Here is a 27,631-nt window from a genome sequence, read left to right as displayed (position 1 = left end):
GGACAGTGAAGCTGAGGACAGTGAGGCTGAAAGGTGAGGACAATGAAGCTGAGGACAGTGAGGCTGAAAGGTGAGGACAGTGAAGCTGAGGACAGTGAGGCTGAAAGGTGAGGACAGTGAAGCTGAGGACAGTGAAGCTGAGGACAGTGAGGCTGAAAGGTGAGGACAGTGAAGCTGAGGACAGTGAAGCTGAGGACAGTGAGGCTGAAAGGTGAGGACAGTGAAGCTGAGGACAGTGAGGCTGAAAGGTGAGGACAGTGAGGCTGAAAGGTGAGGTCAGTGAGGCTGAGGACAGTGAGGCTGAAAGGTGAGGACAGTGAGGCTGAAAGGTGAGGACAATGAAGCTGAGGACAGTGAGGCTGAAAGGTGAGGACAGTGAAGCTGAGGACAGTGAGGCTGAAAGGTGAGGACAGTGAAGCTGAGGACAGTGAGGCTGAAAGGTGAGGACAGTGAGGCTGAAAGGTGAGGACAGTGAGGCTGAAAGGTGAGGACAATGAAGCTGAGGACAGTGAGGCTGAAAGGTGAGGACAGTGAAGCTGAGGACAGTGAGGCTGAAAGGTGAGGACAGTGAAGCTGAGGACAGTGAAGCTGAGGACAGTGAGGCTGAAAGGTGAGGACAGTGAAGCTGAGGACAGTGAGGCTGAAAGGTGAGGACAGTGAAGCTGAGGACAGTGAGGCTGAAAGGTGAGGACAGTGAGGCTGAAAGGTGAGGACAGTGAGGCTGAGGACAGTGAGGCTGAAAGGTGAGGACAGTGAGGCTGAGGACAGTGAGGCTGAAAGGTGAGGACAGTGAGGCTGAAAGGTGAGGACAGTGAAGCTGAGGACAGTGAGGCTGAAAGGTGAGGACAGTGAAGCTGAGGACAGTGAGGCTGAAAGGTGAGGACAGTGAAGCTGAGGACAGTGAGGCTGAAAGGTGAGGACAGTGAAGCTGAGGACCGTGAGGCTGAAAGGTGAGGACAGTGAGGCTGAGGACAGTGAGGCTGAAAGGTGAGGACAGTGAGGCTGAAAGGTGAGGACAATGAAGCTGAGGACAGTGAGGCTGAAAGGTGAGGACAGTGAAGCTGAGGACAGTGAGGCTGAAAGGTGAGGACAGTGAAGCTGAGGACAGTGAGGCTGAAAGGTGAGGACAGTGAAGCTGAGGACAGTGAGGCTGAAAGGTGAGGACAGTGAAGCTGAGGACAGTGAGGCTGAAAGGTGAGGACAGTGAAGCTGAGGACAGTGAGGCTGAAAGGTGAGGACAGTGAGGCTGAGGACAGTGAGGCTGAGGACAGTGAGGCTGAAAGGTGAGGACAGTGAGGCTGAGGACAGTGAAGCTGAAAGGTGAGTCAGGAAAAAGGTGAGAGGATGGGAGAGAACGGGACAGGAAGTGAGGTGAGAGGACGTGTGGAGGATAGAGGGGCTGAAAAGAGAGACGTACCTTTAATAGGGGCGGGCGGCGAGCGGGGGGTGGTGAAGGTGTAAACCGTGGAGAAGGGACCTTGGCCCGCCTCGTTGAAGGCCTGGATGCGGAACATGTACGAGGTACACTCATTGAGTCGCTGGACTTTGTGAGTGTGGCAGGGCCCTCTGTACAAGGAGACAAACCTGCAGAGGAGAGAGGGGACGGCAGGGGAGAGAGGGGACGGCAGGGGAGAGAGGGGACGGCAGGGGAGAGAGGGGACGGCAGGGGAGAGAGGGGACGGCAGGGAGAGAGGGGACAGCAGGGGAGAGAGGGGACGACAAGGAGAGAGGGGACGACAAGGAGAGAGGGGACGACAGGGGAGAGGGGACGGCAGGGGAGAGAGGGGACGACAAGGAGAGAGGTATGAAACAGGTCGTCTGCCAGTCTCCTTATTTGAACATGAAAAAAGCGGCACCATATCAACACCTTTCTGAACCATATCAACACCTTTCTGAACCATATCAACACCTTTCTGCACCATATCAACACCTTTCTGCACCATATCAACACCTTTCTGTCTGTCTGCCCCATATCAACACCTTTCTGTCTGTCTGCCCCATATCAACACCTTTATGTCTGTCTGCACCATATCAACACCTTTCTGTCTGTCTGAACCATATCAACACCTTTCTGCACCATATCAACACCTTTCTGTCTGTCTGCACCATATCAACACCTTTCTGCACCATATCAACACCTTTCTGCACCATATCAACACCTTTCTGCACCATATCAACACCTTTCTGAACCATATCAACACCTTTCTGAACCATATCAACACCTTTCTGCACCATATCAACACCTTTCTGCACCATATCAACACCTTTCTGTCTGTCTGCCCCATATCAACACCTTTCTGTCTGTCTGCACCATATCAACACCTTTATGTCTGTCTGCACCATATCAACACCTTTCTGTCTGTCTGAACCATATCAACACCTTTCTGCACCATATCAACACCTTTCTGTCTGTCTGCACCATATCAACACCTTTCTGCACCATATCAACACCTTTCTGCACCATATCAACACCTTTCTGCACCATATCAACACCTTTCTGTCTGTCTGAACCATATCAACACCTTTCTGAACCATATCAACACCTTTCTTCACCATATCAACACCTTTCTGCCCCATATCAACACCTTTCTGAACCATATCAACACCTTTCTGCACCATATCAACACCTTTCTGCCCCATATCAACACCTTTCTGCACCATATCAACACCTTTCTGCACCATATCAACACCTTTCTGCACCATATCAACACCTTTCTGAACCATATCAACACCTTTCTGAACCATATCAACACCTTTCTGCACCATATCAACACCTTTCTGCACCATATCAACACCTTTCTGTCTGTCTGCCCCATATCAACACCTTTCTGTCTGTCTGCCCCATATCAACACCTTTCTGTCTGTCTGCACCATATCAACACCTTTCTGTCTGTCTGCACCATATCAACACCTTTCGGTCTGTCTGCACCATATAAACACCTTTATGTCTGTCTGCACCATATCAACACCTTTCTGTCTGTCTGAACCATATCAACACCTTTCTGCACCATATCAACACCTTTCTGTCTGTCTGAACCATATCAACACATTTCTGCACCATATCAACACCTTTCCACACCATATCAACACCTTTCTGCACCATATCAACACCTTTCTGTCTGTCTGCACCATATCAACATCTTTTTGTCTGTCTGCACCATATCAACACCTTTCTGTCTGTCTGAACCATATCAACACCTTTCTGCACCATATCAACACCTTTGTCTGCACCATATCAACACCTTTCTGCACCATATCAACACCTTTCTGCACCATAGCAACACCTTTCTGCACCATAGCAACACCTTTCTGTCTGTCTGAACCATATCAACACCTTTCTGCACCATATCAACACCTTTGTCTGTCTGCACCATATCAACACCTTTCTGCACCATATCAACACCTTTCTGCACCATAGCAACACCTTTCTGCACCATATCAACACCTTTCTGCACCATATCAACACCTTTCTGCACCATATCAACACCTTTCTGCACCATATCAACACCTTTCTGTCTGTCTGCACCATATCAACACCTTTCTGCACCATCTCAACACCTTTTCTGTCTGCACCATATCAACACCTTTCTGAACCATATCAACACCTTTCTGCACCATAAAACCATATATTTCCATCCAGAGATTCCAGGCTAATGATCCTGTAGGGTTTTACCAGGCTACCAACCTGCCTCTTGTCCTCTGTCTACAGCTGGTACTAATGATACTGTAGGGTTTTACCAGGCTACCAACCTGCCTCTCTTGTCCTCTGTCTACAGCTGGTACTAATGATCCTGTAGGGTTTTACCAGGCTACCAACCTGCCTCTATTGTCCTCTGTCTACAGCTGGTACTAATGATACTGTAGGGTTTTACCAGGCTCCCAACCTGCCTCTCTTGTCCTCCATCTACAGCTGGTACTAATGATACTGTAGGGTTTTACCAGGCTACCAACCTGCCTCTCTTGTCCTCTGTCTACAGCTGGTACTAATGATCCTGTAGGGTTTTACCAGGCTACCAACCTGCCTCTCTTGTCCTCTGTCTACAGCTGGTACTAATGATCCTGTAGGGTTTTATCAGGCTACCAACCTGCCTCTTGTCCTCCGTCTACAGCTGGTACTAATGATCCTGTAGGGTTTTACCAGGCTACCAACCTGCCTCTCTTGTCCTCTGTCTACAGCTGGTACTAATGATCCTGTAGGGTTTTACCAGGCTACCAACCTGCCTCTCTTGTCCTCTGTCTACAGCTGGTACTAATGATACTGTAGGGTTTTACCAGGCTACCAACCTGCCTCTCTTGTCCTCTGTCTACTAATGATACTGTAGGGTTTTACCAGGCTACCAACCTGCCTCTCTTGCCCTCTGTCTACAGCTGGTACTAATGATACTGTAGGGTTTTACCAGGCTACCAACCTGCCTCTCTTGTCCTCTGTCTACAGCTGGTACTAATGATCCTGTAGGGTTTTACCAGGCTACCAACCTGCCTCTCTTGTCCTCTGTCTACAGCTGGTACTAATGATACTGTAGGGTTTTACCAGGCTACCAACCTGCCTCTCTTGTCCTCTGTCTACAGCTGGTACTAATGATCCTGTAGGGTTTACCAGGCTACCAACCTGCCTCTCTTGTCCTCCATCTACAGCTGGTACTAATGATCCTGTAGGGTTTTACCAGGCTACCAACCTGCCTCTCTTGTCCTCTGTCTACAGCTGGTACTAATGATACTGTAGGGTTTTACCAGGCTACCAACCTGCCTCTCTTGTCCTCTGTCTACAGCTGGTACTAATGATCATGTAGGGTTTTACCAGGCTACCAACCTGCCTCTCTTGTCCTCTGTCTACAGCTGGTACTAATGATCCTGTAGGGTTTTACCAGGCTACCAACCTGCCTCTTGTCCTCCATCTACAGCTGGTACTAATGATCCTGTAGGGTTTTACCAGGCTACCAACCTGCCTCTCTTGTCCTCCGTCTACAGCTGGTACTAATGATACTGTAAGGTTTTACCAGGCTACCAACCTGCCTCTCTTGTCCTCTGTCTACAGCTGGTACTAATGATCCTGTAGGGTTTTACCAGGCTACCAACCTGCCTCTCTTGTCCTCCATCTACAGCTGGTACTAATGATCCTGTAGGGTTTTACCAGGCTACCAACCTGCCTCTCTTGTCCTCCATCTACAGCTGGTACTAATGATACTGTAGGGTTTTACCAGGCTACCAACCTGCCTCTCTTGTCCTCTGTCTACAGCTGGTACTAATGATCCTGTAGGGTTTTACCAGGCTACCAACCTGCCTCTCTTGTCCTCTGTCTACAGCTGGTACTAATGATCCTGTAGGGTTTTACCAGGCTACCAACCTGCCTCTCTTGTCCTCCGTCTACAGCTGGTACTAATGATACTGTAGGGTTTTACCAGGCTACCAACCTGCCTCTCTTGTCCTCCATCTAAAGCTGGTACTAATGATCCTGTAGGGTTTTACCAGGCTACCAACCTGCCTCTCTTGTCCTCCATCTACAGCTGGTACTAATGATCCTGTAGGGTTTTACCAGGCTACCAACCTGCCTCTTGTCCTCCATCTACAGCTGGTACTAATGATACTGTAGGGTTTTACCAGGCTACCAACCTGCCTCTCTTGTCCTCTGTCTACAGCTGGCACTAATGATCCTGTAGGGTTTTATCAGGCTACCAACCTGCCTCTTGTCCTCCGTCTACAGCTGGTACTAATGATCCTGTAGGGTTTTACCAGGCTACCAACCTGCCTCTCTTGTCCTCTGTCTACAGCTGGTACTAATGATACTGTAGGGTTTTACCAGGCTACCAACCTGCCTCTTGTCCTCTGTCTACAGCTGGTACTAATGATCCTGTAGGGTTTTACCAGGCTACCAACCTGCCTCTCTTGTCCTCTGTCTACAGCTGGTACTAATGATCCTGTAGGGTTTTACCAGGCTACCAACCTGCCTCTTGTCCTCTGTCTGCAGCTGGTACTAATGATACTGTAGGGTTTTACCAGGCTACCAACCTGCCTCTCTTGTCCTCTGTCTACTAATGATCCTGTAGGGTTTTACCAGGCTACCAACCTGCCTCTCTTGTCCTCTGTCTACAGCTGGTACTAATGATCCTGTAGGGTTTTACCAGGCTACCAACCTGCCTCTCTTGTCCTCTGTCTACAGCTGGTACTAATGATCCTGTAGGGTTTTACCAGGCTACCAACCTGCCTCTCTTGTCCTCCATCTACAGCTGGTACTAATGATCCTGTAGGGTTTTACCAGGCTACCAACCTGCCTCTCTTGTCCTCCATCTACAGCTGGTACTAATGATCCTGTAGGGTTTTACCAGGCTACCAACCTGCCTCTCTTGTCCTCTGTCTACAGCTGGTACTAATGATCTTGTAGGGTTTTACCAGGCTACCAACCTGCCTCTCTTGTCCTCCATCTACAGCTGGTACTAATGATACTGTAGGGTTTTACCAGGCTACCAACCTGCCTCTTGTCCTCTGTCTACAGCTGGTACTAATGATACTGTAAGGGTTTTACCAGGCTCCCAACCTGCCTCTCTTGTCCTCCATCTACAGCTGGTACTAATGATGCTGTAGGGTTTTACCAGGCTACCAACCTGCCTCTTGTCCTCTGTCTACAGCTGGTACTAATGATCCTGTAGGGTTTTACCAGGCTACCAACCTGCCTCTCTTGTCCTCTGTCTACAGCTGGTACTAATGATCTTGTAGGGTTTTACCAGGCTACCAACCTGCCTCTCTTGTCCTCCGTCTACAGCTGGTACTAATGATACTGTAGGGTTTTACCAGGCTACCAACCTGCCTCTCTTGTCCTCTGTCTACAGCTGGTACTAATGATCCTGTAGGGTTTTACCAGGCTACCAACCTGCCTCTCTTGTCCTCTGTCTACAGCTGGTACTAATGATCCTGTAGGGTTTTACCAGGCTACCAACCTGCCTCTCTTGTCCTCTGTCTACAGCTGGTACTAATGATCCTGTAGGGTTTTACCAGGCTACCAACCTGCCTCTTGTCCTCTGTCTACAGCTGGTACTAATGATCCTGTAGGGTTTTACCAGGCTACCAACCTGCCTCTCTTGTCCTCTGTCTACAGCTGGTACTAATGATCCTGTAGGGTTTTACCAGGCTACCAACCTGCCTCTTGTCCTCTGTCTGCAGCTGGTACTAATGATACTGTAGGGTTTTACCAGGCTACCAACCTGCCTCTCTTGTCCTCTGTCTACTAATGATACTGTAGGGTTTTACCAGGCTACCAACCTGCCTCTCTTGTCCTCTGTCTACAGCTGGTACTAATGATCCTGTAGGGTTTTACCAGGCTACCAACCTGCCTCTCTTGTCCTCTGTCTACAGCTGGTACTAATGATACTGTAGGGTTTTACCAGGCTACCAACCTGCCTCTCTTGTCATCTGTCTACAGCTGGTACTAATGATACTGTAGGGTTTTACCAGGCTACCAACCTGCCTCTTGTCCTCTGTCTACAGCTGGTACTAATGATCCTGTAGGGTTTTACCAGGCTACCAACCTGCCTCTCTTGTCCTCCATCTACAGCTGGTACTAATGATCCTGTAGGGTTTTACCAGGCTACCAACCTGCCTCTCTTGTCCTCCATCTACAGCTGGTACTAATGATCCTGTAGGGTTTTACCAGGCTACCAACCTGCCTCTCTTGTCCTCTGTCTACAGCTGGTACTAATGATCCTGTAGGGTTTTACCAGGCTACCAACCTGCCTCTCTTGTCCTCTGTCTACAGCTGGTACTAATGATACTGTAAGGTTTTACCAGGCTACCAACCTGCCTCTCTTGTCCTCTGTCTACAGCTGGTACTAATGATCCTGTAGGGTTTTACCAGGCTACCAACCTGCCTCTCTTGTCCTCTGTCTACAGCTGGTACTAATGATCCTGTAGGGTTTTACCAGGCTACCAACCTGCCTCTCTTGTCCTCTGTCTACAGCTGGTACTAATGATCCTGTAGGGTTTTACCAGGCTACCAACCTGCCTCTCTTGTCCTCTGTCTACAGCTGGTACTAATGATACTGTAGGGTTTTACCAGGCTACCAACCTGCCTCTCTTGTCCTCTGTCTACAGCTGGTACTAATGATACTGTAGGGTTTTACCAGGCTACCAACCTGCCTCTCTTGTCCTCTGTCTACAGCTGGTACTAATGATCCTGTAGGGTTTTACCAGGCTACCAACCTGCCTCTCTTGTCCTCCATCTACAGCTGGTACTAATGATACTGTAGGGTTTTACCAGGCTACCAACCTGCCTCTCTTGTCCTCCGTCTACAGCTGGTACTAATGATCCTGTAGGGTTTTACCAGGCTACCAACCTGCCTCTCTTGTCCTCTGTCTACAGCTGGTACTAATGATCCTGTAGGGTTTTACCAGGCTACCAACCTGCCTCTCTTGTCCTCCATCTACAGCTGGTACTAATGATCCTGTAGGGTTTTACCAGGCTACCAACCTGCCTCTTGTCCTCCATCTACAGCTGGTACTAATGATCCTGTAGGGTTTTACCAGGCTACCAACCTGCCTCTCTTGTCCTCCATCTACAGCTGGTACTAATGATCCTGTAGGGTTTTACCAGGCTACCAACCTGCCTCTTGTCCTCTGTCTACAGCTGGTACTAATGATACTGTAAGGGTTTTACCAGGCTACCAACCTGCCTCTTGTCCTCTGTCTACAGCTGGTACTAATGATCCTGTAGGGTTTTACCAGGCTACCAACCTGCCTCTCTTGTCCTCCATCTACAGCTGGTACTAATGATCCTGTAGGGTTTTACCAGGCTACCAACCTGCCTCTTGTCCTCTGTCTACAGCTGGTACTAATGATCCTGTAGGGTTTTACCAGGCTACCAACCTGCCTCTCTTGTCCTCTGTCTACAGCTGGTACTAATGATCCTGTAGGGTTTTACCAGGCTACCAACCTGCCTCTCTTGTCCTCTGTCTACAGCTGGTACTAATGATCCTGTAGGGTTTTACCAGGCTACCAACCTGCCTCTCTTGTCCTCTGTCTACAGCTGGTACTAATGATCCTGTAGGGTTTTACCAGGCTACCAACCTGCCTCTCTTGTCCTCTGTCTACAGCTGGTACTAATGATACTGTAAGGGTTTTACCAGGCTACCAACCTGCCTCTCTTGTCCTCTGTCTGCAGCTGGTACTGGAGGGCGTCTGAGGGCGTGGCCTTGGCCGGTCCGTCACCCCACTTCAGCCTGAGGGTCTGGTGGCTGAACGCAGTACACTCTAGCCGGGGGGGCTGGGGAGGGAGAGGTTTGGTCTTCAACTTGAAGGTGTGGCTAAACGGACCTGATCCTAGGTTGTTCAGAGCCTGGATACGAATCCTACAGAGAGAGGAGAGGAAGAAAGAAACATGTAGGGAGGAGAGCCAGAGAGATGGTTTAGAGGTGTGTATGAGGCACAGTGTCTCTGTACCTGGTGTAGTGTGTGTGTGTGTCTGGTGTAGTGTGTGTGTGTGTGTGTGTGTAGTGTGTGTGTGTGTGTAGTGTGTGTGTGTGTGTGTGTGTCTGGTGTAGTGTGTGTGTGTGTGTGTGTGTGTCTAGTGTAGTGTGTGTGTGTCTGGTGTAGTGTGTGTGTGTATGTGTGTGTGTGTGTGTGTGTGTGTGTCTGGTGTAGTGTGTGTGTGTGTGTGTGTCTGGTGTAGTGTGTGTGTGTGTACCTGTAGCTGGTGTCCGGTTGCAGATGCTGAATGATATACTTGGTGACTGGTCCGACAGAGATGGACTGTCTCTCTCCCAGGTCTATGAGGTAGGAGGAGATCTCAGCCCCGTGGTCGCACGGCGGCTCCCAACCAACAGCTACAATAATAACAACAATTAGAATATTATATAGTGCTTCTCAATCCCATTTCAATTCAATTAACTGTTTCCCAGTTACTTTGGGAACGTCTGCAACAACACCTCTCGACACACCACACGGATAAATGTTTTATTAAACCCTTATTTAACCAGCTAAATTTACTGAGAACACATTCTCATTTATAGCAACGACCTGGGGAATAGTTACAGGGGAATGAACCAATCGGATGCTGGGGATGATTAGGTGACCGTGATGGTATGAGGGACAGCTTGGGAATTTAGTCAGGACACCAGGGTTAACACCCCTCCTCTTACGATAAGGGCCATGGGATCTTTAGTGACCAGACACACAGGGCAATGTCCCCAATCACTGCCCTGGGGCATTGGGATATAAATATATATATATACAGTACCAGTCAAACGTTTGGACACCTTCTCATTCAATGGTTGTTCTTTATTTGTACTATTTTCTACATTGTAGAATAATAGTGAAGACATCAAAACTATGAAATAACACATGGAATCATGCAGTAACCAAATAAAGTGTTTTATATCACAACTATGAAATAACACTTACAGTGGGGCAAAAAAGTATTTAGTCAGCCACCAACTGTGCAAGTTCTCCCACTTAAAAAGATGAGAGAGGCCTGTAATTTTCATCATAGGTGCACTTCAACTATGACGGACGAAATGAGGAGAAAAAAATCCAGAAAATCACATTGTAGGATTTTTAACACCTTCCTGCACTTCGTCTTTTACCAATTATCTTCTGTATACCACCCCTACCTTGTCACAACACAACTGATTGGCTCAAACGCATCAAGAAGGAAAGATATTCCACAAATTAACTTTTAACAAGGCACACCTGTTCATTGAAATACATTCCAGGTGACTACCTCATGAAGCTGGTTGAGAGAATGCCAAGCTTGTGCAAAGTTGTCATCGAGGCAAAGGGTGGCTACTTTGAAGAATCTCAAATATAAAATATATGTTGATTTGTTTAACACTTTTTTTGGTTACTACATGATTCCATATGTGTTATTTCATAGTTTTGATGTCTTCACTATTATTATACAATATATAAAATAGCTAAAATAAAGAGAACCCCTTGAATGAGTAGGATAAATAAATGGCCCCAATGAGGTTTTACAACATTCAACAAGACAAACAAAACAATGACAAACCAAACTGACCTAGACAAGTGGAGGGGGAGTAGAGAGGAGGCGTGCGGGGTCCATCTTCCTCCTCCTCCCCCTCTTCCTCCTCTTCCTCCTGGTCTGTGGAGGTGTGGTATCCCCGTAGCTCCGCCTCTTTGAGGGCATGGACGCTGCTGACGGCCGCAGGTACAGAAGGAGGAGTTTGACAGAGGACAGCCTCACTGAACAGACCCACGCCAGCCACGTTCACAGCCTGCAGATGAGAGAGATGATTTGATATGTTACAGAAGAAACACAGGCTCTTAATGACACAAGGAGTCTGTCTTTACTGCCAGAATGTCACAACTAGGATTATGTTTTCGCAGGACACTGTCAGTTTCCTATTTTTCCCCTGGATTTGGGTTGATGTAATCGGAAGATACTAGCTACATTATATATACAAAAAGTATGTGGACACCCCTTCAAGTAACTGGATTCGGCCATTTCAGCCACACCTGTTGCTGACAGGTGTATAAACTCGAGTACAAAGCCATGCAATCTCCATAGATCAAACATTGTCAGTAGAATGGCCTTCCTGAAGAGCTCAGTGACTTTCAACGTGGCACCGTCATAGGATGCCACCTTTCCAACGAGTCACATTTCTGCCCTGCTAGAGCTTCCCCGGTTAACTGTAAGTGCTGTTACTGTGAAGTGGAAACGTCTCGGAGCAACAATGGCTCAGCCGCAAAGTGGTAGGCCACACAAGCTCAGAACGAGAAAACAGAATGCTGAAGTTTGTTAAAATACTCTGTCCTCGGTTGCAACATTCACTTCCGAGCTCCAAACTGCCTCTAGAAGCAACATCAGCACAATAACTGTTCGTCGGGAGCTTCATGAAATGGGTTTCCATGGCCGAGCAGCAACACATTAGCCTAAGATCACCATGCGCAATGCCAAGCGTCGGCTGGAGTGGTGTAAAACTCAACGCCATTGGACTCTGGAGCAGTGGAAACACGTTTTTTGGAGTGATGAATCACCCTTCACCATCTGGCAGTCCGACGGAAGAATCTGGGTTTGGCGGATGGCAGAAGAACGCTATTTGCCCCAATGCATAGTGCCAACTGTAAAGTTTGGTGGATGAGGAATAATGGTCTGGGGTTGTTTTTCATGGTTCGGGTTAGGCTCCTTAGTTCCAGTGAAGGGAAATCTTAACGCTACAATGACATTCTATACAATTCTGTGCTTCCAACATTTTGGCAACAGTTTGGAGAATAACCTTTCCTGTTTCAGCATGACAATGCCCCTCCGTGCACAAAGCGAGGTCCATACAGAAATGGTTTGTCGGTGTGGAAGAATTTGACTGGTCTGCGCAGAGCCCTGACCTCAACCCCATCGAACACCTTTGGGATGAATTGAAATGCCGACTGCAAGCCAGGCCTAATCACCCAACATCAGTGTTCCCGACCTCACTAATGCTCTTGTGGCTGAATGGAAGTAAATCCCCACAGAAATGTTCCAACATCTAGTAGAAAGCCTTCCCAGAAGAGTGGAGGTTGTTATAGCAGCAATGTTCCAACATCTAGTGGAAAGCCTTCCCAGAAGAGTGGAGGCTGTTATAGCAGCAAACCTCTATATTAATGACCATGATTTTGTAATGAGATGTGTGACCAGCAGGTGTCAACATAGCTTTGGTCACATAGTGTATCTGTGCCTTGGGTGTTGTCTATCCTTAGCAGCTAGGGAACCAAATGTATAGTTGTAATGACCACTTCTGACCACTAGGCGGTAGTGAGTGTACACCCGTCTCCAGCTCTGCCTCCAACTCCTCACTGTGTGGTGCCTCTCATACTCTGTAGATCAGGAGTCCCCAATCACGTTTAGCAAAGGAACCATTGTTCCTTGAGCGGAAGGCTGGGGGGCCTGAACATGGTAATAAATAATTTGGAAACTGCAAATTGACCGCAACAATCCCAAAACAGATCCTAAACAGATTGTTATTTGAGAAAAACAAAATAATTTCCAACCTTGATTACATTGGGATAAGATTACAAATCTCTATTTGTGCGTCAGAACCGCAATCCTAAAATAAAACCACTGAGCTCATTTCCTGGTGATTTTACATCCAAAAATACAGTGCTTTAATAAAATATTCACACTCCTTAACCGATTCCACTTTTGTTGTGTTACCGCCTGAATATAAAATGGATTAAATCGAGATGATCAACAACCAATTTGACAGAGTTTGTATAATTTTATAAAGAAAAATTGGCAAATATTGTACAATCCAGGTGTGGAAAGCTCTTAGAGATTTACCCAGAAAAACTCACAGCTGTAATCGCTTCCAAAGATGATTTTAACATGTATTGACTCAGGGGTGTGAATACTTATCTAATCAAGATAAGTAACACTTAAAAAACAACATTTTTTTAACATTTAAAACAGACTGTTTAAAACAGAGATCGGCCCGTAAATGGAGGCAGCTGAAGTCTGAATCCCGTGAGGGTGGAAGACAGTCAACTGACAGACCTGTTGGGGAATGAGTTTGTAGCTGTTAGCTGGTTAGAAGGCCGAGCTACAAACCTAGCTAGCTAGCTACCGAGATAACAGAAACACCTAACCGCTAAAACATGGCATCAATAACACACCGGATTACCCTGGTGTAGAGGAGATATCTAATACAACACCAGATTACCCTGGTGTAGAGGAGATATCTAATACAACACCAGATTACCCTGGTGTAGAGGAGATATCTAATACAACACCAGATTACCCTGGTCTAGAGGAGATATCTAATACAACACACCAGATTACCCTGGTGTAGAGGAGATATCTAATACAACACCAGATTACCCTGGTCTAGAGGAGATATCTAATACAACACCAGATTACCCTGGTGTAGAGGAGATATCTAATACAACACCAGATTACCCTGGTGTAGAGGAGATATCTAATACAACACCAGATTACCCTGGTGTAGAGGAGATATCTAATACAACACCAGATTACCCTGGTGTAGAGGAGATATCTGATACAACACCAGATTACCCTGGTGTAGAGGAGATATCTGATACAACACACCAGATTACCCTGGTGTAGAGGAGATATCTAATACAACACACCAGATTACCCTGGTGTAGAGGAGATATCTAATACAACACCAGATTACCCTGGTGTAGAGGAGATATCTAATACAACACCAGATTACCCTGGTGTAGAGGAGATATCTAATACAACACCAGATTACCCTGGTGTAGAGGAGATATCTAATACAACACCAGATTACCCTGGTGTAGAGGAGATATCTAATACAACACCAGATTACCCTGGTGTAGAGGAGATATCTAATACAACACCAGATTACCCTGGTGTAGAGGAGATATCTAATACAACACCAGATTACCCTAGTGTAGAGGAGATATCTAATACAACACCAGATTACCCTGGTGTAGAGGAGATATCTAATACAACACCAGATTACCCTGGTGTAGAGGAGATATCTAATACAACACCGGATTACCCTGGTGTAGAGGAGATATCTAATACAACACCGGATTACCCTGGTGTAGAGGAGATATCTAATACAACACCAGATTACCCTGGTGTAGAGGAGATATCTAATACAACACCAGATTACCCTGGTGTAGAGGAGATATCTAATACAACACCAGATTACCCTGGTGTAGAGGAGATATCTAATACAACACCAGATTACCCTGGTGTAGAGGAGATATCTAATACAACACCAGATTACCCTGGTGTAGAGGAGATATCTAATACAACACCAGATTACCCTGGTGTAGAGGAGATATCTAATACAACACCAGATTACCCTGGTGTAGAGGAGATATCTAATACAACACCAGATTACCCTGGTGTAGAGGAGATATCTGATACAACACACCAGATTACCCTGGTGTAGAGGAGATATCTAATACAACACACCAGATTACCCTGGTGTAGAGGAGATATCTAATACAACACCAGATTACCCTGGTGTAGAGGAGATATCTAATACAACACCAGATTACCCTGGTGTAGAGGAGATATCTAATACAACACCAGATTACCCTGGTGTAGAGGAGATATCTAATACAACACCAGATTACCCTGGTGTAGAGGAGATATCTAATACAACACCAGATTACCCTGGTGTAGAGGAGATATCTAATACAACACCAGATTACCCTGGTGTAGAGGAGATATCTAATACAACACCAGATTACCCTGGTGTAGAGGAGATATCTAATACAACACCAGATTACCCTGGTGTAGAGGAGATATCTAATACAACACCAGATTACCCTGGTGTAGAGGAGATATCTAATACAACACCAGATTACCCTGGTGTAGAGGAGATATCTAATACAACACCAGATTACCCTGGTGTAGAGGAGATATCTGATACAACACCAGATTACCCTGGTGTAGAGGAGATATCTAATACAACACCAGATTACCCTGGTGTAGAGGAGATATCTTTGTTCTCCAGCTTGTTCTCCATCGTCTTTTTAAATAGTTAACCAACGTGTTTTCAGCACTTTAATTTCCCTGACTGATCAAAACTCATCTCTATCTCTCTCGTCTCTCTCTCTCGTCTCTCTCTCTCGTCTCTCTCTCTCGTCTCGCTCTCTCTCTCGTCTCGCTCTCTCTCTCTCTCGTCTCTCTCTCTCTCTCGTCTCTCTCGTCTCTCTCTCGTCTCTCTCTCGTCTCTCTCTCGTCTCTCTCTCGTCTCTCTCTCGTCTCTCTCTCGTCTCTCTCTCGTCTCTCTCTCTCGTCTCTCTCTCTCGTCTCTCTCTCTCGTCTCTCTCTCTCGTCTCTCTCTCTCGTCTCTCTCTCTCTCTCTCTCTCTCTCGTTTCTCCGCAGCAGAAATATGGTCAGCAATATGCTTGAAACATCAATAAAATCTCAAATTAATATAGTTTTGTGCGGTCAGCACTACTTGTGACAGGGAGATAGTACTGGTTAACCCTGCTGTCTGGACTCACCTGTAGATAGAAAGTGGTACGTTATAGTAACAGAAATCTGGACTCACCTGAACCCGGCAGAAGTAGTTGGTGGCGGGCAGCAGTCCCTTGACCTCGTGGGTGAGGCTGGCACCGCTGAAACACACCTGCATGGTGCCCTGCGCTGCCCCCCACTCCACACGGTACTCTGAGATGACCCCCCCGTTACATGCTGGAGCCTGGGGAGGGAGAAAACAGAGGAGCTGTGGTGAGACTGTTAAACACCACGGGATCCATTGATTGATTGGTTCAACACAGATAAAACGTCCGTTTTGATTTAACAGGATGATTCATTTTGTAGTACAAACCACGTAGAACAGAAGTCACAGGTGTTGTGTGCCTACCTCCCAGCTGACCACAGCCACAGTAGGGGACTTGCAGGTGATGTGAGGGGCCTTACAGGGCTCTGGAGCCCCGGGGCCCATGGTCACCTCACAATGCTCTGACAGGGGTCCGTACTAACACACACACGCAACCAAAATACACACACTCATTAGACGGTGACAGTCAAAAACACTTTCTTTAGTGACACAACTTACAGGAATTGAGGAAATACGGAGGAGAGATTCAGAGAAAGACTAAATTCACCTTTTTGTTCACACCTGAAACATATTTAGTCAAACCTACACACTGACCCCAAGACTATCCTGTATCATTCACGAACCAACAAAGTTGAGTTGAGTTTTCCCAGCATTCAAGGGATAAAACAAGTCGTCGTCGTCTCACCCCAGCCTTGTTGGCGGCCCGAAGGCGGAAGCTGTACGTCCGTCCCGGCAGCAGACTACCCACGGTGCAGTCGACCTCCGAACCTTGGTACACCTCCCTGACCTCCTCTTGACCCGTTGACCCCTGAGGACCAGCGCCACACACCTCCACACTATAGACCGACACCGGGCTGCCACCGCCCACACACGGCGGTCCTGGGAGAGACACCAATTAGTTTATTCCAGATTATGTGTTTATTACAGATTATGTGTTTATTCCAGATTATGCTCATTACGATGGTACATTTCTAAAATGGCAGCACATATAATTACAATGATCAACAACAACATTAGCGTTGGCCACTCTGCCTTCAGGTAACAGACTGCTTGACAACAGACTGCCTTCAGGTAACAGACTGCTTGACAACAGACTGCCTTCAGGTAACAGACAGCTTGACAACAGACAGCTTGACAACAGACTGCCTTCAGGTAACAGACAGCATGACAACAGACTGCCTTCAGGTAACAGACAGCTTGACAACAGACAGCTTGACAACAGACTGCCTTCAGGTAACAGACAGCATGACAACAGACTGCCTTCAGGTAACAGACAGCATGACAACAGACTGCATGACAACAGACTGCCTTCAGGTAACAGACAGCATGACAACAGACTGCATGACAACAGACTGCATGACAACAGACTGCCTTCAGGTAACAGACAGCATGACAACAGACTGCATGACAACAGACTGCCTTCAGGTAACAGACAGCATGACAACAGACTGCATGACAACAGACTGCCTTCAGGTAACAGACAGCTTGACAACAGACTGCATGACAACAGACTGCCTTCAGGTAACAGACAGCATGACAACAGACTGCATGACAACAGACTGCATGACAACAGACTGCCTTCAGGTAACAGACAGCATGACAACAGACTGCATGACAACAGACTGCCTTCAGGTAACAGACTGCTTGACAACAGACTGCCTTCAGGTAACAGACAGCTTGACAACAGACAGCTTGACAACAGACTGCCTTCAGGTAACAGACAGCATGACAACAGACTGCCTTCAGGTAACAGACAGCATGACAACAGACTGCATGACAACAGACTGCCTTCAGGTAACAGACAGCTTGACAACAGACAGCATGACAACAGACTGCCTTCAGGTAACAGACAGCTTGACAACAGAATGCCTTCAGGTAACAGACAGCTTGACAACAGACTGTCTTCAGGTAACAGACAGCTCGACAACAGACAGCTCGACAGCAGACAGCTCGACAGCAGACAGCTCGACAGCAGACAGCTCGACAGCAGACAGCCTTCAGGTAACAGACTGCCTTCAGGTAACAGACTGCCTTCAGGTAACAGACTGCCTTCAGGTAACAGACTGCCTTCAGGTAACAGACTGCCTTCAGGTAACAGACTGCCTTCAGGTAACAGACTGCCTTCAGGTAACAGACTGCCTTCAGGTAACAGACTGCCTTCAGGTAACAGACTGCCTTCAGGTAACAGACTGTCTTCAGGTAACAGACTGTCTTCAGGTAACAGACTGCCTTCAGGTAACAGACCGCTTGACAACAGACTCCTAGTATAGGTTGGCATGGTGACAGAGGGGTGGTAGTGTAGGTCGGCATGGTGACAGAGGGGTGATAGTGTAGGTTGGCATGGTGACAGAGGGTTGGTAGTGTAGGACAGAGGGGTGGTAGTGTAGGTCGGCATGGTGACAGAGGGGTGGTAGTGTAGGACAGAGGGGTGGTAGTGTAGGTCGGCATGGTGACAGAGGGGTGGTAGTGTAGGACAGAGGGGTGGTAGTGTAGGTCGGCATGGTGACAGAGGGGTGGTAGTGTAGGACAGAGGGGTGGTAGTGTAGGTTGGCATGGTGACAGAGGGGTGGTAGTGTAGGTCGGCATGGTGACAGAGGGGTGGTAGTGTAGGACAGAGGGGTGGTAGTGTAGGTTGGCATGGTGACAGAGGGGTGGTAGTGTAGGTCGGCATGGTGACAGAGGGGTGGTAGTGTAGGTCGGCATGGTGACAGAGGGGTGGTAGTGTAGGTCGGCATGGTGACAGAGGGGTGGTAGTGTAGGACAGAGGGGTGGTAGTGTAGGTCGGCATGGTGACAGAGGGGTGGTAGTGTAGGACAGAGGGGTGGTAGTGTAGGTCGGCATGGTGACAGAGGGGTGGTAGTGTAGGTCGGCAGGGGGGATGGCAGAGTGACTCACCCCAACGTAGCTGCACCTCTCTGGCCTTGGGCTTGCCCACCACGCGGGGCGGCTGGCACTGCCCTGGGGGCACCGCGGGAGTCTGGACCTGCAGAGTCTCTGACAGCTGGAACATAACAACATGTTGATGAGAAAACACCACCACAATTAGAAGACTAACATTCTACCTGGATAGAAGACCCCTCCATCTGTATATACAGTTAGGACAGCCTCTCTCTCTGCCTTACAAACCCAGTTCTATTTAAATGATACAACTGATGAAAAACAATACGTGAATACAGTATCCGTTGACAATGTAAAACTACACTGCATATTACTGCCCTGTTGATCTGCTGTGTTAAGAGTTACAGTTAAATCTCCATTCCTGTGACAGCCACCCAACATGTGAATGTTGCGTCACGTTATTCTGCACCCCCCCCCCCCCCCCCCCGCGCCAAAAATAAAACGTTTAACCAAAACAAAAGCTTGGCATCGTGAGTCATGTTTCTCTGAGTCTCTCTAAGCCGTCATGAATATGAGCCATTAAAGCGAGATCATCATATAGCAGCTGATCTGGCTAATTAACAATTAGCACAGGTTCCTACGCCATGCGACCAGGGCTAACTGATTACAGTCTGGTACGTACATATGACATGCATCCCAAATGGCACCCTATTCCCTATGTAGTGCACTACTTTAGACCAGGGCTGGCACCCTATTCCATATATAGTGCACTACTTTAGACCAGGGCTGGCACCCTATTTCATATATAGTGCACTACTTTAGGACCAGGGCTGGCACCCTATTCCATATATAGTTGCACTACTTTAGACCAGGGTTGGCACCCTTTCCCTATATAGTGCACTACTTTAGGACCAGGGCTGGCACCCTATTCCATATATAGTGCACTACTTTAGACCAGGGCTGGCACCCTATTCCATATATAGTGCACTACTTTAGGACCAGGGCTGGCACCCTATTCCCTATATAGTGCACTACTTTAGACCAGGGCTGGCACCTTATTCCATATATAGTGCACTACTTTAGACCAGGGTTGGCACCCTATTCCCTATATAGTGCACTACTTTAGGACCAGGGCTGGCACCCTATTCCCATATATAGTGCACTACTTTAGACCAGAGCAATATGGGCTAAAACAGAGTCCTAAGTAGTGCACTAAATAGGGAACGGAGTCGTGAAGAAGATCATTAGTAACCTCCACATGAAGAAATCAGATGAACGACAATCTCGTATTAGAGACGGGCCAGAAATAGACGGCATGGACACCACTGGGATACTACTGCTAGAACCATTCATCATTATGAAGCAGAGGAACTGATGACACAGCTGAGAGAGAGAGACATGGAAATAGAAGGCTAGAGAGAGAGAGAGACATGGAAATAGAAGGCTAGACAGAGAGAGAGACATGGAAATAGAAGGCTAGAGAGAGAGACATGGAAATAGAAGGCTAGAAAGAGAGAGACATGGAAATAGAAGGCTAGAGAGAGAGACATGGAAATAGAAGGCTAGACAGAGAGAGAGACATGGAAATAGAAGGCTAGAGAGAGAGAGACATGGAAATAGAACACTAGAGAGAGAGACATGGAAATAGAAGGCTAGAGAGAGAGAGACATGGAAATAGAAGGCTAGAGAGAGAGAGACATGGAAATAGAAGGCTAGAGAGAGAGACATGGAAATAGAAGGCTAGAGAGAGAGACATGGAAATAGAAGGCCAGAGAGAGAGAGAGAGAGAGAGAGAGAGAGAGAGAGAGAGAGAGAGAGAGAGAGAGACATGGAATTAGAATGCTAGAGAGAGAGAGAGAGAGACATGGAAATAGAAGGCTAGAGAGAGAGACATGGAAATAGAAGGCCAGAGAGAGAGAGAGAGAGAGAGAGACATGGAATTAGAATGCTAGAGAGAGAGAGACATGGAAATAGAAGGCTAGAGAGAGAGAGAGACATGGAAATAGAAGGCTAGAGAGAGAGAGAGACATGGAAATAGAAGGCTAGAAAGAGAGAGACATGGAAATAGAAGGCTAGAGAGAGAGAGACATGGAAATAGAAGGCTAGAGAGAGAGAGACATGGAAATAGAAGGCAAGAGAGAGAGAGATAGAAATAGAAGGCTAGAGAGAGAGAGACATGGAAATAGAAGGCAAGAGAGAGAGAGATAGAAATAGAAGGCTAGAGAGAGAGAGACATGGAAATAGAAGGCTAGAGAGAGAGAGACATGGAAATAGAAGGCTAGAGAGAGAGACATGGAAATAGAAGGCTAGAGAGAGAGAGAGACATGGAAATAGAAGGCCAGAGAGAGCGAGAGACATGGAAATAGAAGGCTAGAGAGAGAGAGAGAGACATGGAAATAGAAGGCTAGAGAGAGAGAGACATGGAAATAGAAGGCTAGAGAGAGAGAGACATGGAAATAGAAGGCTAGAGAGAGAGACATGGAAATAGAAGGCTAGAGAGAGAGAGAGACATGGAAATAGAACGCTAGAGAGAGAGACATGGAAATAGAAGGCTAGAGAGAGAGAGAGACATGGAAAGAAGGCTAGAGAGAGAGAGAGACATGGAAATAGAACGCTAGAGAGAGAGACAGGGAAATAGAAGGCTAGAGAGAGAGAGAGACATGGAAATAGAAGGCTAGAGAGTGACATGGAAATAGAAGGCTAGAGAGAGAAACATGGAAATAGAAGGCTAGCGAGAGAGAGACATGGAAATAGAAGGCTAGAGAGAGAGAGAGACATGGAAATAGAAGGCTAGAGAGAGAGAGTGACATGGAAATAGAAGGCTAGAGAGAAAGAGAGACATGGAAATAGAAGGCTAGAGAGAGTGACATGGAAATAGAACGCTAGAGAGAGAGAGACATGGAAATAGAAGGCTAGAGAGAGAGACATGGAAATAGAAGGCTAGAGAGAGAGAGAGACATGGAAATAGAAGGCTAGAGAGAGAGACATGGAAATAGAAGGCTAGAGAGAGTGACATGGAAATAGAAGGCTAGAGAGAGTGACATGGAAATAGAAGGCTAGAGAGAGTGACATGGAAATAGAAGGCTAGAGAGAGTGACATGGAAATAGAAGGCTAGAGAGAAAGAGAGACATGGAAATAGAAGGCTAGAGAGAAAGAGAGACATGGAAATAGAAGGCTAGAGAGAAAGAGAGACATGGAAATAGAAGGCTAGAGAGAGTGACATGGAAATAGAAGGCTAGAGAGAGACATGGAAATAGAAGGCTAGAGAGAGACATGGAAATAGAAGGCTAGAGAGAGACATGGAAATAGAAGGCTAGAGAGAAAGAGAGACATGGAAATAGAAGGCTAGAGAGAAAGAGAGACATGGAAATAGAAGGCTAGAGAGAAAGAGAGACATGGAAATAGAAGGCTAGAGAGAGTGACATGGAAATAGAAGGCTATAGAGAGAGAGAGAAATGGAAATAGAAGGCTAGAGAGAGAGAGAGACATGGAAATAGAAGGCTAGAGAGAGAGAGAGACATGGAAATAGAAGGCCAGAGAGAGTGAGAGACATGGAAATAGAAGGCTAGAGAGAGAGAGAGACATGGAAATAGTAGGCTAGAGAGAAAGAGAGACATGGAAATAGAAGGCTAGAGAGAGAGAGAGACATGGAAATAGAAGGCTAGAGAGAGAGAGAGACATGTAAATAGAAGGCTAGAGAGAAAGAGACATGGAAATAGAAGGCTAGAGAGGAAGAGAGACATGGAAATAGAAGGCTAGAGAGAAAGAGAGACATGGAAATAGAAGGCTAGAGAGAAAGAGAGACATGGAAATAGAAGGCTAGAGAGAAAGAGAGACATGGAAATAGAAGGCTAGAGAGAGTGACATGGAAATAGAAGGCTAGAGAGAGAGAGAGACATGGAAATAGAAGGCTAGAGAGAGTGACATGGAAATAGAAGGCTAGAGAGAGAGAGACATGGAAATAGAAGGCTAGAGAGAGAGAGTGACATGGAAATAGAAGGCTAGAGAGAGAGAGTGACATGGAAATAGAAGGCTAGAGAGAGAGAGAGACATGGAAATAGAAGGCTAGAGAGAGAGACATGGAAATAGAAGGCTAGAGAGAGAGAGTGACATGGAAATAGAAGGCTAGAGAGAGAGAGAGACATGGAAATAGAAGGCTAGAGAGAGTGACATGGAAATAGAAGGCTTGAGAGAGAGACATGGAAATAGAAGGCTAGAGAGAGAGAGAGACATGGAAATAGAAGGCCAGAGAGAGAGACATGGAAATAGACGGCTAGAGAGAGAGACATGGAAATAGAAGGCTAGAGAGAGAGACATGGAAATAGAAGGCAAGAGAGAGAGACATGGAAATAGAAGGCTAGAGAGACTGACATGGAAATAGAAGGCTAGAGAGAGAGAGAGACATGGAAATAGAAGGCAAGAGAGAGTGACATGGAAATAGAAGGCCAGAGAGAGAAACATGGAAATAGAAGGCTAGAGAGAGTGACATGGAAATAGAAGGCCAGAGAGAGAAACATGGAAATAGAAGGCTAGAGAGAGTGACATGGAAATAGAAGGCCAGAGAGAGAGACATGGAAATAGAAGGCTAGAGAGAGTGACATGGAAATAGAAGGCTAGAGAGAGAGACATGGAAATAGAAGGCTAGAGAGAGAGACATGGAAATAGAAGGCCAGAGAGAGAAACATGGAAATAGAAGGCCAGAGAGAGAAACATGGAAATAGAAGGCTAGAGAGAGAGAGAGACATGGAAATAGAAGGCTAGAGAGAGAGAGACATGGAAATAGAAGGCTAGAGAGAGAGAGACATGGAAATAGAAGGCAAGAGAGAGAGAGAGACATGGAAATAGAACGCTAGAGAGAGAGACATGGAAATAGAAGGCTAGAGAGAGAGAGAGACATGGAAATAGAAGGCTAGAGAGAGAGAGAGACATGGAAATAGAAGGCTAGAGAGAGAGAGAGACATGGAAATAGAACACTAGAGAGAGAGACATGGAAATAGAAGGCTAGAGAGAGAGAGAGACATGGAAATAGAAGGCTAGAGAGAGAGACATGGAAATAGAAGGCTAGAGAGAGAGACATGGAAATAGAAGGCTAGAGAGTGACATGGAAATAGAAGGCTAGAGAGAGAAACATGGAAATAGAAGGCTAGCGAGAGAGAGACATGGAAATAGAAGGCTAGAGAGAGAGAGAGACATGGAAATAGAAGGCTAGAGAGAGAGAGTGACATGGAAAAAGAAGGCTAGAGAGAAAGAGAGACATGGAAATAGAAGGCTAGAGAGAGTGACATGGAAATAGAACGCTAGAGAGAGAGAGAGACATGGAAATAGAAGGCTAGAGAGAAAGAGAGACTTGGAAATAGAAGGCTAGAGAGAAAGAGAGACATGGAAATAGAAGGCTAGAGAGAGAGACATGGAAATAGAAGGCTAGAGAGAGAGAGAGACATGGAAATAGAAGGCTAGAGAGAGAGACATGGAAATAGAAGGCTAGAGAGAAAGAGAGACATGGAAATAGAAGGCTAGAGAGAAAGAGAGACATGGAAATAGAAGGCTAGAGAGAAAGAGAGACATGGAAATAGAAGGCTAGAGAGAGTGACATGGAAATAGAAGGCTAGAGAGAGACATGGAAATAGAAGGCTAGAGAGAGACATGGAAATAGAAGGCTAGAGAGAGAAACATGGAAATAGAAGGCTAGAGAGAGAAACATGGAAATAGAAGGCTAGAGAGAGAGACATGGAAATAGAAGGCTAGAGAGAGAGAGAGACATGGAAATAGAAGGCTAGAGAGAGACATGGAAATAGAAGGCTAGAGAGAGAGACATGGAAATAGAAGGCTAGAGAGAGAGACATTGAAATAGAAGGCTAGAGAGAGAAACATGGAAATAGAAGGCTAGAGAGAGAAACATGGAAATAGAAGGCTAGAGAGAGAGACATGGAAATAGAAGGCTAGAGAGAGACATGGAAATAGAAGGCTAGAGAGAGAAACATGGAAATAGAAGGCTAGAGAGAGAGACATGGAAATAGAAGGCTAGAGAGAGAGAGAGACATGGAAATAGAAGGCTAGAGAGAGAGAGAGACATGGAAATAGAAGGCTAGAGAGAGAAACATGGAAATAGAAGGCTAGAGAGAGAAACATGGAAATAGAAGGCTAGAGAGAGAAACATGGAAATAGAAGGCTAGAGAGAGAGAGAGACATGGAAATAGAAGGCTAGAGAGAGAGACATGGAAATAGAAGGCTAGAGAGAGAGACATGGAAATAGAAGGCTAGAGAGAGAAACATGGAAATAGAAGGCTAGAGAGAGAGACATGGAAATAGAAGGCTAGAGAGAGAAACATGGAAATAGAAGGCCAGAGAGAGAAACATGGAAATAGAAGGCCAGAGAGAAACATGGAAATAGAAGGCTAGAGAGAGAAACATGGAAATAGAAGGCTAGAGAGAGTGACATGGAAATAGAAGGCTAGAGAGAGAGAGAGACATGGAAATAGAAGGCTAGAGAGAGAAACATGGAAATAGAAGGCTAGAGAGAGTGAGACATGGAAATAGAAGGCTAGAGAGAGAGACATGGAAATAGAAGGCTAGAGAGAGAGAGACATGGAAATAGAAGGCTAGAGAGAGAGACATGGAAATAGAAGGCTAGAGAGAGAAACATGGAAATAGAAGGCTAGAGAGAGAAACATGGAAATAGAAGGCTAGAGAGAGAAACATGGAAATAGAAGGCTAGAGAGAGAAACATGGAAATAGAAGGCTAGAGAGAGAAACATGGAAATAGAAGGCTAGAGAGAGAAACATGGAAATAGAAGGCTAGAGAGAGAAACATGGAAATAGAAGGCTAGAGAGAGAAACATGGAAATAGAAGGCCAGAGAGAGAAACATGGAAATAGAAGGCTAGAGAGAGAAACATGGAAATAGAAGGCTAGAGAGAGTGACATGGAAATAGAAGGCTAGAGAGAGAGAGACATGGAAATAGAAGGCTAGAGAGAGAAACATGGAAATAGAAGGCTAGAGAGAGTGAGACATGGAAATAGAAGGCTAGAGAGAGAGACATGGAAATAGAAGGCTAGAGAGAGAGACATGGAAATAGAAGGCTAGAGAGAGAAACATGGAAATAGAAGGCTAGAGAGAGAAACATGGAAATAGAAGGCTAGAGAGAGAAACATGGAAATAGAAGGCTAGAGAGAGAAACATGGAAATAGAAGGCTAGAGAGAGAAACATGGAAATAGAAGGCTAGAGAGAGAAACATGGAAATAGAAGGCCAGAGAGAGAAACATGGAAATAGAAGGCTAGAGAGAGAAACATGGAAATAGAAGGCCAGAGAGAGAAACATGGAAATAGAAGGCTAGAGAGAGAGAGACATGGAAATAGAAGGCTAGAGAGAGAGAGAGACATGTAAATAGAAGGCTAGAGAGAGAAACATGGAAATAGAAGGCTAGAGAGAGAAACATGGAAATAGAAGGCCAGACAGAGAAACAAGGAAATAGAAGGCTAGAGAGAGAGAGTGACATGGAAATAGAAGGCTAGAGAGAGAGACATGGAAATAGAAGGCCAGACAGAGAAACATGGAAATAGAAGGCTAGAGAGAGAAACATGGAAATAGAAGGCTAGAGAGAGTGACATGGAAATAGAAGGCTAGAGAGAGAGAGACATGGAAATAGAAGGCTAGAGAGAGAAACATGGAAATAGAAGGCTAGAGAGAGTGAGACATGGAAATAGAAGGCTAGAGAGAGAGACATGGAAATAGAAGGCTAGAGAGAGAGACATGGAAATAGAAGGCTAGAGAGAGAAACATGGAAATAGAAGGCTAGAGAGAGAAACATGGAAATAGAAGGCTAGAGAGAGAAACATGGAAATAGAAGGCTAGAGAGAGAAACATGGAAATAGAAGGCTAGAGAGAGAAACATGGAAATAGAAGGCTAGAGAGAGAAACATGGAAATAGAAGGCCAGAGAGAGAAACATGGAAATAGAAGGCTAGAGAGAGAAACATGGAAATAGAAGGCCAGAGAGAGAAACATGGAAATAGAAGGCTAGAGAGAGAGAGACATGGAAATAGAAGGCTAGAGAGAGAGAGAGACATGTAAATAGAAGGCTAGAGAGAGAAACATGGAAATAGAAGGCTAGAGAGAGAAACATGGAAATAGAAGGCCAGACAGAGAAACAAGGAAATAGAAGGCTAGAGAGAGAGAGTGACATGGAAATAGAAGGCTAGAGAGAGAGACATGGAAATAGAAGGCCAGACAGAGAAACATGGAAATAGAAGGCTAGAGAGAGAAACATGGAAATAGAAGGCCAGACAGAGAGACATGGAAATAGAAGGCTAGAGAGAGAAACATGGAAATAGAAGGCTAGAGAGAGAAACATGGAAATAGAAGGCCAGACAGAGAAACATGGAAATAGAAGGCTAGAGAGAGAAACATGGAAATAGAAGGCCAGACAGAGAAACATGGAAATAGAAGGCTAGAGAGAGAAACATGGAAATAGAAGGCTAGAGAGAGAAACATGGAAATAGAAGGCTAGAGAGAGAAACATGGAAATAGAAGGCCAGACAGAGAAACATGGAAATAGAAGGCTAGAGAGAGAAACATGGAAATAGAAGGCTAGAGAGAGAAACATGGAAATAGAAGGCCAGACAGAGAAACATGGAAATAGAAGGCTAGAGAGAGAGACATGGAAATAGAAGGCCAGACAGAGAAACATGGAAATAGAAGGCCAGACAGAGAAACATGGAAATAGAAGGCCAGACAGAGAAACATGGAAATAGAAGGCCAGACAGAGAAACATGGAAATAGAAGGCTAGAGAGAGAAACATGGA

The 27,631-nt window shown here is 46.0% G+C and overlaps 1 protein-coding gene across 4 annotated transcripts in view; it reads right to left on the bottom strand.

Annotated features, from left to right (window-relative positions):
• fndc3a (fibronectin type III domain containing 3A) overlaps positions 1 to 27,631 on the bottom strand; it is a 176,131-nt gene that overhangs the window by 13,979 nt on the left and 134,521 nt on the right. For all 4 annotated transcript variants that reach the window (XM_036965064.2, XM_090224036.1, XM_036965067.2 and 1 more), the window contains 8 exons: positions 18,886 to 18,991; positions 16,676 to 16,869; positions 16,294 to 16,407; positions 15,979 to 16,128; positions 11,003 to 11,219; positions 9,671 to 9,809; positions 9,123 to 9,335; positions 1,418 to 1,584 (listed from right to left, as the gene is read on the bottom strand). In XM_036965064.2, coding sequence (XP_036820959.1) covers positions 1,418 to 1,584; positions 9,123 to 9,335; positions 9,671 to 9,809; positions 11,003 to 11,219; positions 15,979 to 16,128; positions 16,294 to 16,407; positions 16,676 to 16,869; positions 18,886 to 18,991 — 1,300 coding nt within the window. The remainder of the gene's footprint in view (positions 1 to 1,417; positions 1,585 to 9,122; positions 9,336 to 9,670; positions 9,810 to 11,002; positions 11,220 to 15,978; positions 16,129 to 16,293; positions 16,408 to 16,675; positions 16,870 to 18,885; positions 18,992 to 27,631) is intronic.

The sequence above is a fragment of the Oncorhynchus mykiss genome, chromosome 27, assembly GCF_057628025.1.
Source record: "Oncorhynchus mykiss isolate SJ-2025 chromosome 27, ASM5762802v1, whole genome shotgun sequence".
NCBI lineage: Eukaryota > Metazoa > Chordata > Actinopteri > Salmoniformes > Salmonidae > Oncorhynchus > Oncorhynchus mykiss.
The sequence above is the reverse complement of the archived record's forward strand: the minus strand, read 5'-3'. Positions and strand labels throughout refer to the sequence as shown.